The sequence below is a fragment of the Scomber scombrus genome, chromosome 3 (genome assembly GCF_963691925.1).
Source record: "Scomber scombrus chromosome 3, fScoSco1.1, whole genome shotgun sequence".
In the NCBI taxonomy this organism is placed as follows: Eukaryota; Metazoa; Chordata; class Actinopteri; order Scombriformes; family Scombridae; genus Scomber; species Scomber scombrus.
Window position 1 is genome coordinate 2263960 of NC_084972.1, and position 18192 is coordinate 2282151.

The 18192-nt window shown below is 38.5% G+C and overlaps 1 protein-coding gene across 1 annotated transcript; it reads right to left on the reverse strand.

Annotated features, from left to right (window-relative positions):
- Positions 1–209: 209 nt before the first annotated feature.
- sypl2a (synaptophysin-like 2a) lies at positions 210–17967 on the reverse strand. Its single transcript, XM_062415753.1, has 6 exons — positions 17791–17967; positions 17486–17560; positions 8545–8660; positions 5842–6043; positions 3736–3909; positions 210–2557 (listed from the first exon to the last, which is right to left on the reverse strand). The coding sequence occupies exons 1-6, from the start codon at positions 17803–17805 to the stop codon at positions 2432–2434; spliced, it is 708 nt and encodes a 235-aa protein (XP_062271737.1). The 5' UTR covers positions 17806–17967; the 3' UTR covers positions 210–2431.
- Positions 17968–18192: the final 225 nt, after the last annotated feature.

Below are 18192 nucleotides of genomic sequence, written 5' to 3' on the forward strand. Positions count from 1 at the left end.
TGAGTCATGATTTATAGCATTCAAAAATGTCTGAATTTGCTGCCACCCGGTGTTAGTATAAAAAAGACAGTGGCAGACAACACTGACTGATGTTATGGATTTAACCCAGAGACACTGAATGAATGAGCTGAAAGCAAAACATAATGCAGACTGCATCAAGTTTAAGCAAACTGTTTCATTGTTTTAACAAAAAAAAAAAAACTATTAAATCGAGGTTCTGCACACATTGGCTTTAAATCATCAAGGTGGTGAACAAGTACAGATGTACTGAACTATTAATAACTCAGTTTGCAATATAATAAAAAAAAGTCAGAATCCAGCAGTTGCAGCTGTCATGTTTTACACGTCAATACAGACAGACCATTGTTTCCTTCTGCACAAAATGGCATAAAATACATAAATGACGAGTCCAATGTCAACATTCTAGTACATGAACATCCCACAAATCACTGTGCTCTAACTAAGATTTGTTGTTTGTTTAAAATTGATAAAGAAATTTTATTATATACGTCTCATTTCAATTAGTGTGGAAAATATATTACTTAGATTACTTATAGTGACTCAAACAGCCGCCCTTATATTCCCTAGTGGCTTCAGCTGTTAAATACAAAAACTGCACAGGCCGCTCCAATGACTCCAATCCAAAAACAATCTATTCATGCACAGTTACTTCATAGACATTAGATCTGTCTTAGTGCAATGAAAAAGTCAGTGTTTTGACGGTTACCAACAGTGACTCAGAACAACTATACAAGTTCAATACAAAACCTTGTGATATTCTGTATATGTATGGCAATGGCTGTCAGGTTACATGTACTGTACGCTGGAAGTCGTGAAGGAATACAGCAGGATTACTGGCAACCACACCCTGCCACTTCTTTTACTTCAACTATTTATCATCACTAGATTAACCCTGAAGCTATGCAGTGGTACAACCAATTTAACAGCAAATTTGTTACAAAAGAAAAATAAAGAAAAAGAAAAAGAAAAAGAAAAGCTGCACATGGACAATTTTTCCATAGGGAAATACAAACAGAAACCCAACAGTGGCTTTAAAATATGCAATGGACCAATTAATGCAGATAAAAAAACAAACATATGAATTGTATATAAATAGTGTCACTGCAAGTCACCTTTTGCAAGACAGTTCAAAAAATCATGAATCTTAGTGTTAGTGTGTAATGTAAATGATAATGACAATGAAACATGGTTTGGCCTCGTCAGTTTTTTAGACTATGAGGTCATGTACAACAGCTACTGAAGTAAACATGTAGAAAGCCTGGAAATAAACGTGTGAGGCACATGCTGTCTCAACCTGAAATATCAGTCAAAAATGAAACTTTCAAAATAAAGGTGTGTGCTTCCCTACTTTAAAAGACACAGCGGTGCAGTAGATTGTAGTGTGGCTTTGTCTTTTTACTTACAGTGTGTATTCTTTTTGTAGTGAACAGTGAAGTGCAAGAAAATCAAAGTGTGATCTGTAACATTCATGTGGTTATCGAGGTTGTATCATAAGATTAGAACATCAGTGTGGGGTAGGGGTGACATGGATGTTGGGGGATGATTAATTATAACATGGTCTTATGTCTTGGAGGCAGAGTTCAAAGAAGACCAGAATATTTTTTCAGTAGTCTAGTGATACAATAAGGTCCTGCTATCATCTTTTCTTCTTTAAATGAAAGAAAAAGCATTCATCATATAACAGTAACCTTTAGGATATGGCTTATTTATATTGACATTGAGTAAATGACATCTTTAGCATGACAGTATTTGGAATCTGAACTGCAGCACTTCCACATACAGATTACACCATGGAAGAAGAACAGGTCCTGAGCCGGGTGCATTGGCTTCCACCTAAAATGTGTTCTTCTAGATGTTGGTTCTCATGACAACGCTTCTCAGTTGTGAGAGGACGTCAGATTTCAACTTGCCTTTTTTCCCCCGTCGCTGAAGGCCACAGGGGATTCTGGTGTCTTACATCACAATTTCATCACAAGGTGTTCCCCTGAAGGGCAAACATCAAGGGAGGATATTGCGCTGAGGTGGAAGCAAATGCACAGCAGGCCTGCTATTTTCAACACCAAACAGGTTTAAACTCTACATTCACAGCAACTCTTGTTGTACGTAGTGTGTAAGCATTTTAGTGTGTATTTGCACTTTGTGTTTCCAAGGCACATGGGAATTGGAAGTTGATGATAGTTTTTTTTTTTTTTTTTTTTAAAGAAGAAGAAAAGGTTTTTCAGTTGTTAGGGACTAGATTAAGTTGAGCTGAAGACCCGTGAAAATAGCTGAGGATCAGGGTCGGGGGGGTTTTGGGACAATTGTTTTCCTTTTTTTTCCGTTTCTGCAGGTTAACATTAGAACCAGTGTTGGGCACAAAGCAACTCTGCTGTGGGTACAGGGCTATGACTGGTGAGCCTCAGTGAACTGGTTAGGGCCCAGGGACCCCTCCTTCCTCCATGGTGGCCGGTGGGTTGGGATCTTTGTGGAAGGGAGTCTCCTTGTAAATGAACCAGCAGTTACCTGCCCACAGGATCAAGTTCAAAAAGCCAAAAGTCTGTAGAAAGACAGAACAACACATGAGGAAATAAATGAGGACCAACAAAGCACTGTGTACTTTAACTGCTCAGTGTTCAGGTTTTCTTGACACAGCATTCAGGGATTACTTATCTGACTGTATCTGAATGATCTGACTTATGAGGTTACACTTTGTACACTGTGTGTTCCAGTCCAGTTGTACAATGTGCTTTAAAGGTTTCACCTGCCTGCATTATGTGTGTTTATCTGTCTGCTCAACACTACCACCTCTACTACAAGTGCAACACACACCACAGTGTTTTGTAGCAAACACAAAACTTACAGTATTGTTAGTTGATATAGATATTCACAGGTGGAAATTCACAACAATTACTGCATTTTTGTAATTATTTTCACTCAAATAATAAATCTAAAAATGGAAATTAAAAATGCTCGTCAGACAGAATTTTCGTTTCAAGCAATAGAAGGTAATGTGGCTTTTTAGTTTGAACACTAGATGGCACTGCACATACTGTACTACCAGGGGCATTCATATCCAACATAACCCAGGATCAGCTGCCCTGTGTTGTATTACAATGTATACTCTCTTGGTTCTGTTAGAAACAATGACACTGTGCTTTTAGGACATCATCATCATCACCTGATCTTCATATTTCAAGAAAAGAAAAATAAAGCTCAGGGTAGCAGAAGTAGCATCACTTCCAGGTGTATGACAAGCTCCTTATACTGTGGTAAAGGCTTAAAAACAACCCAAAAAAGTGGTATAGTTAAGCCAATATGCCTATTTTTAAATAAAGAACAAGTCTATAGGCCTACAAATGTTTTTTAATGTTACTTCTGGTCTGGATGTTTCTATGCATCTAAACTATTTATCCAAAACACCAAAAAACATTTATCCATGTTAATATCTACATGTAAAACCTATTCACCAGTTCTTGCAGGACTGATATGTCTGCTATAATAACATTATGAAATGTAGGGAAGGGAATTATAGTGGAGGGGATAATATTTTTTTATTAAGATGGAAGTTATTTAAAATTCTGTTGTTTTATAGCCACAGTTCTACACAATTCTAATCAGATCCATGTTGTAGGCAAATTTGATCATTATGTTCAAATGACAAGAACTTTTTTTATGAGCTTGAGAATAACATTATAATAGCTGCAACAACCGCGACACTGCTTTAACGTGTCTTACCACAGAGGCGTTGAGGCGGCCCATAGATGGATACTCTCCTGGCGTACAGATGGGAGCGCAGACTTCCACTATGTGATCGGGGTTAGTGGCCCATTTGACATCAGTCAGGCCTTTGCCCCACGCTGAGGAGGACACAAGCCACAGGAAGGCGAAGGCAGCAGTCACCACCAGGTCCTGTCAGAGAGTGCACAGAGAACACTGAGCATGATGACATCACAAGATAGTTCTTACTGCATGCTCCTCCAGCTGCTTTGATTTGAATGAAATGTCGTTCAGTCAGTATTCACACTTAGGTTTAATAGTTTCACAATCAAATTGACAATTTCTATATAATGTAAAATAAGTTAGTTTTCAGCTAAACTCTGTCCTGCTGTTCTTTTAAATCTATGAACGTCTCTCAGTTTCTTTGTGTTCATGTTCTCATGAAAAACACTTTTTTGATTAACAGTAACTCCTTTATCAAGATTACTGCTGTTGTAAAAAAATAAAAATAAAATAAAATACTTAACACTTAATAAGTATGACTGACTGATTGGAATCAACCTGCAGCAGACTGGAGCACTATGAGTCATAAATGTCAAGTATGATTAATAGAGAAGGTGGAGGGAGAGGTGAAGGCTGCTCCCAAATGAAATGTTTGCACGTGGAGTCTGATTAGGCAATTTAATACAAGATTAGACTGCCAGTAATAAATATGGAATGGCTGGGTGGGTGCTGGTGGATATTTTCCATAGCATAGCGTAGGTTTTAAATTACGACAGTTTTTCCAAGCACCTTTCAAACCAACACACCGCCGAGGACTACTAAACACAGTCCCTGCTTCACTCTGTATTTTATTTTGTATGTGCTAAGTCCTATAGTGTGCTTCACTGTTGGCTAACCCTTTGAGGATTACAGTGACACCTCTTAGAGGGCAACAGATGTAACCATAGAACTGGACTTACAACTTACCATCTAGACACAGTTTAAAGACTCTTGTGTTCTTAAGCAGCTTCTTATTGTGAGTGATGAGAAGAAGCTGATTGGATGATTGCATGAGTTTCTGATATCATTTCTATCATTTGTAATTTGAATCAAGACCTGAAGAGAGTTTTCTTGTATTGCCACTTTCAATTAAAGCTCAACCTGATAAAGCAGATCTGCTTGGTTTAAAAAAATGTTTTCTCTCCAACTTGAACTTTTACTGTTGCTTCTTTACTGATTGTTGTAGAGAAAGAGACACGTTTCAAAACAATGTTTTTCCGGCTTTAAAATCTCCTGGCTACTGAAATGAATACAAATATAGAAATCAGTGACTGTCAGGAAGATAGGAAACATGTATTAAAGCTACTCATATGGTTTGCTCTGGAAGGAATTTGCCACAAGTCATGTTTGACATCCTCAAGGCGAATCTAAACCTGGGGTCTCACTGCTAATCATGTGTTTCTGACTTATTCTATGGATTCTATTCATTGCATTGAGAGTAAAAAAATGTCTATGTAACAGATTATTGTAACATATATTAATAGACCAATGCGTTTTGGCTTGAGGCTTTCATCAGGGTGAATGTGTTTTATGATGGCCCATTCATCAGGTTCATCATAAAACACATTCAGCCTGATGAAGGCCGCAAGCCAAAACGTGTTGGTCTATTAATAAAGTTGTTATATACTAGTGTTGCTGGAGTTTTGACTTTTTTTAGACTTTTTTTCCCTTCTCCCTGTACCTTGGAAGTAGGTGAAGTTGTGCCAGAAACCTCTACTCTGCTTCTATGTAACAGATTATTGACAGGGGCTCTTTCACAGATAATGTTAATTGTTGAATTTAAGGAAGCCTTGCAAAAATATTTAAATGCTTGCATCAAACATGTTAAGACTACTAGCATTTACTCCTGATGTATTTCAGAGTGATTAAGGAAGTGGTTCCATATAGCGCCACTGGGATGCTTAATGATGCAAGGCTCAGTTCTTCTTCTATAGATATGTTCTACAGTGAGTGGTGGGGTACAGGATACAACTCTGAAATAAATAAAACAAGGCTAATTGGCCTCATATGCAGGGTTAGTGGATATGAACAGTGGTAGAAGCTTTGAAGAAGGCTTGTGCTAACGTGGGGTCATGTACTCACTACGATGGGACCACGGGTGGTCTGGCGGTAGATGTTCTGGTAACCCAAGTAGAGGATGAGTGTGGCAGTGCAGTAGAGGAACCCAAACACACCCACAGATACATAGAACTGTGCTGAGGAGGAGAAGTCTCCCTGCAGGTAGGCATCAGTGAATACTTTACTGTCGTTACATGATGGTATCTTGTAGGAGTCAGCTGACAACCTGAAGAGAGGCACAGAGGAAAACTGTCAGCGGTCGCTCTGGTGACACTTGTCTTTTATAGTCTGTGTGATTTCAGAGAAAACAAGTCCTCACCTGTGTTACTCCTCTCTCCACGGACGCAAGAAGAGAGAATATACAAAGATTAAGCGAGACTTGTAAGAGTTTAGATTGTTGGCACAAACTGAACCAAATCTTTCACTGGTCTGCAGGATTGCATAAAGAAACTTTATGGGGATTAGGATACAAGTTTTGACATTTTCCTCCAATCATTAGGTATCAAGATGAACAGAATATCACAATGTCTGCTTAGGCAAGAAAAATTCATTGTTTAATCGTCTGAGTGATGTTAATCACACTGCACTCCATTATAACGACAAGTAAAACTCTTCAGTATAAAGCAGTTTAGTTTTTGAATATTGGTTGAAGAGAAGACTACTCTGCAAGTGTGTATTAATCCCTCAAAGGGGGCTATATGTAACTGAATGAAAAATCATTATGAGAGATTTCTGGTACACCCCCTTTGACAAGATTATTGATGTAAAAAATAAATAAAAATAAATAATATATATATATATTTGTTCTGTTTAAAGTTTATATCAGTGCATTTATTCAGCTGTGAAAAGTGCTAAGAGACAGGAAACTGTCTTTCTCAGGGGAAGAATTTTTTATTGTTTAGAGTCACTAAGGATGTTTCATTGTCTGAACTATTGTATAAAGACCTTCCTATTTCTTCCTCTCTCCCTCAGTGCGTATCTGAAGAAACAATGCTGCAGCTCATACATCTGTTTCCCCAGGTGTAAAATTAATTTCAGATGCATTTTCTATAAATTTCCTGTCCCTTCTCAACCCTCTAAACCACGGATTGTATAGAAATATCAACGTCATGACAGCTTGCCAAAAGTGAAGCCAAATCATCTGGATCACCCCCTGGTGGCTGGCTGCAGTATAGATTATAAATCCTGCCTCCTACATGGTAGCGGATAGGACATGAGCAAATACATTTTTCCCAAAAATGTTTTTTGTCTTTTTTGGTAGTTCTTTTCATGCTAATGTTTTTCCAAGTGCTCATTTTTCTGATACACTTAGTTAGTTATTTGACAATATAAAAAGGTGGTATGATATCATGATTGACAGCTGTGACAGCCGCTCTCAAACCTCTGTCAGGCCCCTCTATGGCACAGACTCTGGCTCCAAATGACATCATACAAGAAATATGGCTGCTAACAGAAAGGAGATGTTTTGGCTTCACGTATGCATAGCTACAGGAAGTGAAGAAGTGTCATCCATATTCTTATACAGTCAATGCTCTCAACAGTAACACCAAAATACCCACTGCATGAGCACACATGAAATGTTTGGTGTTGTCGCTTTATTTTACTGACTCAACACCATGGTGACAATCGTTGGCAAATATTGTTCTAAAAATATAAACATTTCCTCTACTGATGTCCAGTGGGATCACATATTTGAGTGACTGCCTTTTCTTTATTGACTTTCAGTAGAGTTGTATTTATGCTGTTAGTATGTACATATTTATATTTAATGACAGACTATTCACTCATTCAGAGATTCAGTGCAGATATCTAGGCACAGTTACATTTTTATTCTTACCATCTTGGTTTGGTTCTGGACTCTTAGGATGTTTGCTTTAGTCCAATTCAGTGGATGAGCTGTTATTTTGTAGCATATCACCATGTGTCAATAAAAGCCATGTGGGAGCTGTCACTGTGTTCATCGGTCAGACCACTCTTACTATTACCTGGACAGTTGACAAACTGCACTTTTTAATGTACGCTACTGTGGAATATCAGTATTTCAGGTATACTATTACTTTAAGTTCAACTGTGCAATATATTTTTTCACCTTTAAATCTGTGCAATATCAATATCAAACTCAGGTATGTTATCATTCAACACCAATATTACTCTTGCACATAATGTTACTATTTTTTACTATATTTGATTACTACTTTTGTTTTTATTGCTTGTGTACTTACTGTTACTTTATAGTTCTTAGTTTTTTTTAAAATTAATTTTCTTTTGATTTTTCCTATCCATTTGCTGCTGTAATACTGTACATTTCCCCACCATGGGACTAATAAAGGATTATCTTATCTTGCTATGACACCTGAACCTCCCTTCAGGGATTAATATTACGATTGTATCATGTTACACAGTGATTTTTGTTTTACATACTATGTCATTAGGTTTTTCTGATGTAATTGATAAAACAGAACACAGTTGTGTGTTGTGTATTCACAGCACTGAACATCATTTATGATCTTGTGCAAACTTTCCCATAATATGATAGATGGTGACATTTGAAAGATATTCTCATTGAGGCAATATGATTGAATCCATCAAGATATATTAGTGACAGCATCTGTATTGTGTGTTCTTTTGTATTGATACTTTGTATTGATAAGTAAGCAATGAAAGAAAGCAAAGCAGGGAAGACTATTGAGAAGCTTTTGTGACTCTGAGAGCACTTCAGTGTTCTACCTGAACGGATATCCAAACGTAGGGTTTACTTCAAGTTCCTTGTCAGTACATTTCACTGAGAAATGGGTCGACCCGCTGTAACCGCCAGTGGTGGCGAAGGCAAAGATGGCGAAGACCTTTGGAGAAGGAGGAAAACAGAGATAAGAGGTTTTAAAAGACAGGCATGCTTCGTTGACTGACACACTTGCTTATGAAACCGTTTTCCTTTTCCATATGAATCAGACGTGATTTTATTTTCCCCTTTTTAGCTTACTTCCCCCACTTCTCAATCACTCTCACTCTCCCCTACAATTGTCACATCCTTTTTCCACACAGGAAGCTCCCTCCCACCCTCTCACAGAGTGGAAAACAAACATGGTAACCCTTCAACATGCAGCTGATAAACCAAACGTTCAGTTCCTGCAAACAGCCTTCTCATCACAGTTTACATGAAGTTTAATGTCATACAGCAACTACACTATGTCCTCCTGTTTGAGTCATGTTTGCTACAAATAAGTGTTAAACAGCTGTTTAGAAGGAATTTAGTGCCCCTTTTATAAAAATTAGATATTTGTGAGCTGTGTTTAAAGATTTATGTCTTGAGTATGAAAAGTAGGAAATATTTGATTTTCGTCATCATGTTTTCTCCATGTTTAAATGCATTTATTCATCTTATGTAAAGCACTGTTATGATCATTTCTGACATTTTCTGGCACTCCATTGCACTCGTGAGGGTCAGGTGACAAATATGTAACTGCAGGCGTAACACATAATACTTATGCTGAAACACACTGATAAAAAAAAATGTGCCAAAACAGAGCACAGAAAAGGCTTTTAATGAACTGAGAGTAATTATTTTACTCTATAGATGCAGGGTTTTTTTTGTTTTTTTTTACATTGCATAAGAATTAATGTCAGCAAATAGTTTCTTCTCAGGGGAGAAAAACAAGCTGATATGGTGAGCTGTGCTGACAGAGAGCAGACAGCAGCAGGAAGAATGGAAAGCAGAGAGGAACCCAGACCATTTCCTCTCGCTTTAACATCAACTGACTCTGCAGAAAAACTTGGATCAGTACTCCAGGGTTGCTGAGGAGTCTACTGCTGCACGGCAAGAGCTGCACTCATTTATTACATTCACCTTTAAAGTAAACATAGCTGCTTTGGGTTCAAATGTGGTCAGCTTGCGTATAAATCTCTCAAGCAGGTCATAGATTTAAGTAGAGGCAGCAAGTTTTGGAGAGGATTTGGAAAGTCTTTTTATTTAGACCCGTGCTGACACTTACTTGTTAGGACCTGGACTGGGCTGAGACCAGAATGGCAGGTCTAAGCAGGGCAGGGTTGGGACCAGGCCAACATGTCAAGCCTCTGCATTACTGGGCAATCTACATAAGTACAAAAAGATTTATAAACCAAAAAAACACAACCCTCCCAAAAATCCTCCTACACTGTGGGGAGACCATTTGTGAGCCAGTAAAAATCATGCTGCTACATGGGTTAAAAGAGTACATCTGTCTAACTGCACCACAATGTTGTTGAGATCATGGCTGCTGCAGCTTAATCCTATTTTTAAAAAGGCAAGACATGAAGTGCTAAAGTAGTGCCATAAACTAGGAGCAGAGCAGCTTGTGATTTCATACAGCTAACATTATACACATGCCACCACTGTAACTCATATGTGGAGAGTAGGAAGAAAATATGTGAAATCTTTCATTAAGGCTCTCATGAGTACTTACTGAGGAAGCGTGTCACAACAACAGTGGCTTACTTATAGAGTAGTATAAAAACATACTACAGTCAGGATGGTTATTTGCTTGTCTCACTTTGCAGGATGGTCTAATAAGATCTTGGATGAAGTTCTATTTTTATCTTATTTGTTTTGATGTTTTTTAATTTTGTTCTAAGTTATTTTATGTTATTATCATCATTCTAGAAGTTTTATCTTCTTATTCGATTTTATATTGTCTATTTTTTTTACTTTTTTTAGTCCAGCTTTTATTAAACTTTCTTTTTAATTTCATTTTTACTTTTGTCTTTTTAATCTATTTTAACCTAGTTTTTTACTTTAACTTTTAATAACATTTAATTATTTTACTTTATCAAGTTTTTTTACTTTATTGTTCTTAGTTCTTTTTATTATTTTTCTTTCCATTTTTCCTATCCATTTGCTGCTGTAAAACTGTACATTTCCCCACCATGGGACTAATAAAGGATTATCTTATCATGCTATGACACCTGAACCTCCCCTCAGGGATTAATATTATGATTGTATTATTATTATTCTGAGCAAGCTATCAAAAGAAGAGTTTGAGCACAGTGATGTTTGTTTGACATACTATGTCATTAGGTTTGTCTGATGTAATTAATAAAACATTTAATTATTTTACTAATAATTATTTTAATTTTTTTTCTTTTACATTTTTATGATTCTTAATTTCTCTTGCGTGCATTGGTCTCATTTTTTTTTTTTTTTTTAAATAATTTGTTCCTTTTCTTTATGTTGTTTTTGGTCTACACTTGTTCTGTTTTATTATCAGCTTGTCAATCAACTGTGAAGCACTTTGAACTACATTGACCTGTATGAAAGGTGCTGTATAAATCAAGTTTGATTGATTGAGAGTGTACAATATCAGTTCTGAGGCGTGTTAGACTGTGTAATTAAAGCCTGTTGACTCATCATGTGATGCTATATATGGGCTGGATTTTTTTTTCCTTTTTGAACTTTATTAACTACAGGTATCACATTATTATACATACTAATGTGATGTGGTATCTACATACAGTATATGTATAAATGCATTTACAGTGTTGCTGGCCAATGCATTCTGTTTCTTCTCATGCTTTTATTTTGATAGGGTTGGTTTTAGTGCTGCATCGATTAGATGACCAACAGAAAATCAATATGCAACCATTCTGATAATGGAGTAAAGCAAATATGCTAAACGTCGGGTTCCACATATGATCATTTGCTGCTTTTCATACAGAACAGTAAATTGTAGACCGTTCAGAAAAAACAAGGATATTTAAGTCATTACTGCTGTCTGTAAGCAGGGATATGATAATGATTGTTAGTTGCAGTCGTAGTTGGTTTGTAGATGAGTCGTAGCAGCAGTCCCATTGTGTTTCCTGAGACCTGGGTCCTACATTTCTCACACAGCCTGTCATTGATTAGCAAAGCCCTAAAGAAATACAAAACAATACAAACTATTGTTTTCACCCGTTTAAGACTTTGGCCATTTTATCATTTGATGAAGCCGATGAAGCACTTTTGTCTCCCCCTTCTTGCAGTGAGAGTGAAGGCTGTGATTGGTTGACACAGGCATGCAGCACGCTCTCATGTGAAACCTGAATGATGGATAGGTTTTAACGGCCCAAAAGCATGTTTTTTGATGGTCCACCAGCATACTGGTATTTATCCCAGTACTGGTACTGGCCAGTACACCACTCTACTGGCTGTAACTTACTGTTGTGGCTGTAAAATGGTGGATACATTGTTTGGAGCGTCACATCACTAAACACCTGTGAAATGACTCATTTCACTATCAGAATTTAGTCCATTCAGTCTGATAACATTAGAAAAGTCCAGAAGAACAACACGATTAATAGACAAATGGCCAGTGTGAGAGTATCGCGCTCAACATGAGAAGATAGACAGAATGATCTGGCGCTCATACACTTCATCGATCAGCATTGTGTGAACTCATATAGCAAGGGCTTGAATGTAACAGATGTTCATTCATATGTAAAAGTTCTACATTGCAGGTTTAAAAGTTAAAAAAAAAAAAAAAAAAGTTTGATAAAATTAAAAACCAACAAAAATAATAAACCAGCATTTTTGACAAGTATCCACTGAATTTATTTCTTTAAGTATTGTAACCAAAATATACTCAGCTGGAACTTTATTTCTAAATGACTTAAACATATCTTGTACTGCAATGCCCTGTTACTTCCTGTCTGATATTATGCTGATAAATCATATATATGTGATACGCTTAAATTAGTCAATAATATCCACATGCCTGATGTATTGGTGTCTATTTGATATTTTGATCAACCAGATAAGAAGGAAAATATTATTAACCCATGGAGAGCATCTAATACTTGAACTGAATTATGATATAACAATCACTTTTCTCATAATCACATGTAGGTGTTGCAGTAACTGTCTTGAAAACTATTTATGAGTGTAGACTATCTAGAAACATTGTGGGACAAAGGGCACACACTCTCTCTCTCACACACACACACACCTCCCCCCTCTCAGAACATCCTTCCTCCAATGAAAAGCTTCTGATGAAGGCATGTGATTCTTGCTTCCGTACTTTCTCTCAAGAATAATGTCCTTTGTTCACTTACACCCACATCTACCAAAGCACATTCCCAAATCATCAGCATCCTTTTCAGCTAACAGCTGTACAGAAGGGGCTGAGGCACAGGGGAGCAGACACTGCAGGCAGCAGCAGTGCAGTAAAGACAGCAGGATAAACAACAGAAACACAGTGCAATATTTAGCCAGCTTCCATCACACTGAGGATTTTCAGAAATGGGTTTCATCTTTCAGGTGTCTCTGGAGCTGCACAACATTTCTCAGCTTTCATCTCAGCCTTGTTTGACCCACCCAGGCCGATCTGACAGCACCCCCAAATAAACCCTGCAGCCGGGGCAGGGTGCTGGCTGCTCCAGAGTCCAGCGTCCCACCCAGACCCCCATAGACTGAGTCAAGACATTCCTCGCTACCTCTCGTGGTCAGATAAGAGTCGGCAGCCAAATACAGTCACAAGCTTTTGACGCTCACAGGTTAGCCTGTTTTTTTTTACTTTTTCTTTTACAACCACATTTATTTTTTTACAGCACATCAGGTGAACATATGACAACACTGAATCAAAACAGAGCCAGCATGTCATGATAGCAAAAATAGCCAGACCACCACCGCCTCCCTCCACCTGACACTGAAAAACTGCTCTTTACTGGCTCATGTCCATATTTACAAGCCGTGGCATACACTCCAGTTTGACATTCACTAATATAAATTATAAACATCTCCCAAGAGCGAGTAGAGGAGGGAGACAAACAGCTTTTTCCCAGTGCTGGAGTACTAAGAAAGGCCTCACCCTGGAATAACTCAGCCAATTTCAGCCTGGAGTGTGGACCAACAACCAACTGGAAATGCAATAGTGGCTGCAGCTGGGAGAAATCAGAAGCTGTGGGACCGTTATCAAGGAGCAGAGATCCTTACACTGGAAAAGCAGAGCCACGTAAGCACTGAGACAGTAGCAGCCCTGTTCCATCACAAGGTTCACACAACAATAGTTAACACATACAGGGAACAATGAGGCAGACAAGGACCAGATAAGAAGATGTACTGGCAATACAGCCGATTGAGATGTTTCTGATAAATCATATATGGTAGATTTTGATATATGTGCACACAGTGTAGAAAAAACTGGATGTAGCGTCTGTGACCTGTGAAGGCTGTGAAGGAGCCTGCAGTTTGCTTTTACTCTAGCTTAGTACTGAACTTCAATATTACTTTGATTCCAACTGAAATGCATCAGTCTCAAACACTGAAACAGTCAAATACTGAATGCTGGCATGGAAGGGTCTGTTTAACACTTTATAGAACACTCATTGAAATACTTTGAATTTCAAAATTTCAACCCTAGAGAGTTATTGGGGGATATTAAATTACTTTTTTCAAAATGTTTCATTTTTATGTTGCAAATCAAGGTCAGTGAGGTTGTCATACATGGCTCCTCGATGGTCTAGGGTAAAACATTTTCCAAAAAGTCTCTACATAAAAAATCCATTCTACAACCTCACAGAGAGGCATGGGGAGGCTATTCTGGATGTTTACGGAAATTACCAAATATAGTTATTCTCACAATAAAGGATTAAAGCAGTTTTTTTTTTTTCTTCCAGTTTTTGACTTCATCTTAGTTCTCATATGGCTGCTTGTGTTAAGACAAGATTTGGCTTTTGTACAGTAAATTTTCATGTTCTTCAAAAACTCAGGTATCTGAGGGCTGGGTACCGGTACTCGATACCTTTAAGGTATCGACCGAAATAAATGGATACCAAGTAGTATGGAAACATCTCATGTCAAATGATACCTGCAACTGATCCTTTTTACACCCAGAGCTAGAAAATATGACTATTTGTATGGACTTACTCACAGCCAACAAATGCAAGTGTTGTTCAATTTAATGCAACATGTGATTGGCCCACTGCCACAGCAGCTACAACCCGTCTGTGGAGGTGAAATCGTGGTGAATTTGAGTTAGCGTGCTTAGCAGTTCAGCAGCCAAGATGCCATCTAAACACTCTAAAGTGTGTCTACACTACACACCTGTTACACCGGATAAAAGACATGAAAATGTGTAATGGTATGGAAGTACTCAGTTGGTATTGGTATCACTTTAAGGGTACTTGGAATGTTACTGGTAGCCTGAATCATTACTTCTATGAAGAAATGAAAACCCACTGCTACATTTGACCAGTCAGTGCAGTGGTGCACGTTTGTGTGGAAGAGTTGGGACACACATGAAGCAACCACTTTAGTAAAATGCCCCTGTCAGTCAAATTAACATGCCTGTCATGCCTCTTAAAACCTTGATATTACGTAAATTCAACAGGTTTTTATCAATGTGCACTAACACACACATTAGAAGGTGACTACAGATATCATTACAGCTTGTGTTAAGAAATATACTTTCTCTGAATGAGATGACATGATAGTATTTATTTCAGTGACTTCAGCACAGCTACAGGTTTCTTGGCACAGTTAAGCAAACTCGACCTTTCAACTGTGGTTATTGTTTTTCAAGAGTTCAACTAGTTTAACCAGCTCTTCACCTGCATGATGCTTCTGACATCTTCTGCCAAGAGATGGTGGTAAATGGTAGGATCATGCCCTCTGCATGTACAAACTTGCCTAAGCCAGTTTCTGCATTAAGTGTACCATGGCCTTTGCACAATCTGGTGCGTGCATGCTGCTTTACCCCAGTGGTATGTGTGTGGTATACTTACACCACTGCACCCCCATTCCCCGGGGAGATGCTCAGAGAATGCTGTACAGTGGCAGCAGCCAGCAGAATTTACAGTACGTTTCCAAAGAAGTAACCCTGTCTGACCCAGACTCTTACTCAGCTCCACATCAGACAGCTGGGAAACTCAATCAATACACTGTAAACTGCCTTTGTTGCTGCATTCTTTGTCCTGTTTATAATTCAAGACACTAATTTCCATTTAGACAATAAATACACATACAAGCAGATGAAGCAAGTGGAAAGTATCATCTTCACTTAAGGATAAATCCTGTTTATTGCAACTTGGATCTGTATTGAGTAGTTCTGGCCATCTTTCAAGTCTGTAATAATAACACAGTACTCACAAAATTCATTTCTCAGATCTGGGAACACAGTGGAATAACTAAGAAGTTGTCTAGCATGTAAAAAAAAACAAGAGTAGACAAACACTCACACAGATTGTTAGTCGGAAAAATCTTCACTATCTTTGTTTAGTGAGTTAGAATAGTAACATAAGTTAATTGGCAATAAATACAAAGTCCAAATGAGGCTGATGGGCACAGTGACATATTTGGTTACACCACTGCACCCCCATTCCCCGGGGAGATGCTCAGAGAATGCTGTGCAGAAGCAGCAGTCAGCAGAATATACAGTACATTTCCAAAGAAGTGACCCTGTCTGACCCAGACTCTTACTCAGCTCCACATCAGTGTAAAGTTTGACTTGATGATGGCACCGCATGAAACGTTAGGAGATCACAAAGTTATTATGATTCATCGTGAGAGGAACATGAACCGGTGGACCAAAAATCCACATAAGTAATAAGGTTTTGCCCCCACCCCTGCCGACACTGTGTAGTAAACTATATATGGCAATGCTAAGCATGTTTAACCCTCATGGGGGGAAACTCCACAGAAGCAGAAAAGACTTTCTGAATATGTTAATTACCAACAGGACGTGGCTGCTCCTGCTCCACCAGGACACGCCTTAAATACACACAGCACTGCCGACCGTAACAAAGCAGTTAGCACAGCAGTCTGCATCACCAGCAAATACAGAGCATGACCACTGTTAGTGCTCTCATAAGGAGGCGGGGGGCATTCCTCAACTGTGTCCTTTTTTTAGTATATGGTCCATCCATTCAGATTACTCATTACAGACTCCATCACACAGACTCACACAGCAGGGATATTTATAGTATGTTCTACTGAGCAGCAGCTATTTGATTCTAAACAGCAACTACATAAAAGTGCTTCTGATGAGCTGCTGCGCTGTTCACTGTTGTAACACTTCACTTAGTATACAAGCCTACTTTACTGTGAATGGATATTTCTGTAACAGTATATGGCATCAACAACACTATCTGACACTCTGGGTGCCTAAAAATGATGCAACAACTATTATCTTCAATACTAAAGTCACAAGATCTGTTAAATGTCTGTGTAATAGTTTCGGCTTACAGTCCACTGCAGCACATAATCAAGTTCTAATATGAAAAGATTGGGAGGGTTTAAAGCCAATAGTTGACACCCTCATTTGGGTTAACATTTCACTAGGGAAATCAGTAGCTACATGCATTGTAAATCCATGACTGTGGCACAGTTTAACGCAGTGAACCAGGGCAAAAGCCATTACACTGAACAGAGCATGGTCTGTAATACTTCATGAGTGTTTTCTTCTGTATTTACCCTGTAGTATATGTAGTAGATTTGCTGGCTAACAACACTACACACACGCATAGAGTGTGGGATATGCAGCTGGTGGAATGGACTACTGGAGAAGGAAATGTCAACATCACGAGGATCAAATGAGAGGAATGCTGAGTAGATGTCGAGGCTGAGCACAGATATATATCTTGAACCACACACTAATACAAAGACTGCTGAGTCAGGTGCATTATGTACTTTACATACACTTACTTCTATGCTTTAAAAACTTACCCATTCTAGGACACGGATAAATCCAAGAGGCTCTTTCAGTGGTCCCAGGTCCAGAGCAAATCCGGACACCAGTTTCTGAAGACAACAAACAATGTGTGGAAAAAGACGAACAGACGCACACAAACATAACGTTAGCCAGGTGCACACAAACCGGCGCTCCTATAAGCACCCAAGCAGTTACCTTTACCTGTTTGTCACCTTGCGGCTAACTGGCCCTGCCCTTGTTAGCCAACCCCTGCTAGCGATATGCTAACGCTAACTCCTGTCAACCGACCAGGTTAATGTTTCTCTGCTAACTTACCTACCTGAACAATGTCCATTGAGACGTGCAGCTAGTGAAGTTAGTATTTCACTTCTAAACTTGTCCGTCGGGTTGTAAGGCTAATTTAAAGTTGCTCCGTTTGCAGTTAAACAGTGGCATGCGATTCCACGACTACTACTGACTGTCAGCAGGCGGCAGAATAACAGCCACACAAGCGACTGACAAGACTACAGACTACAGTGCAACTGTTGAACTGGACTGCAGCGCAGCAACCGTCCAACTGTACTAAATAACTTCCGGCTATTACTTCAAAATAAGAGACATCCAGCGGTTAGCAGCATTCCCTTTTGAATGTTTCCAAACCCAGAGAGAGAATGAATAACACCAGCCACTTAGCTCCAGAATATAACAAAATGCACACAGTTTAAAATCAATACAAAGAGAT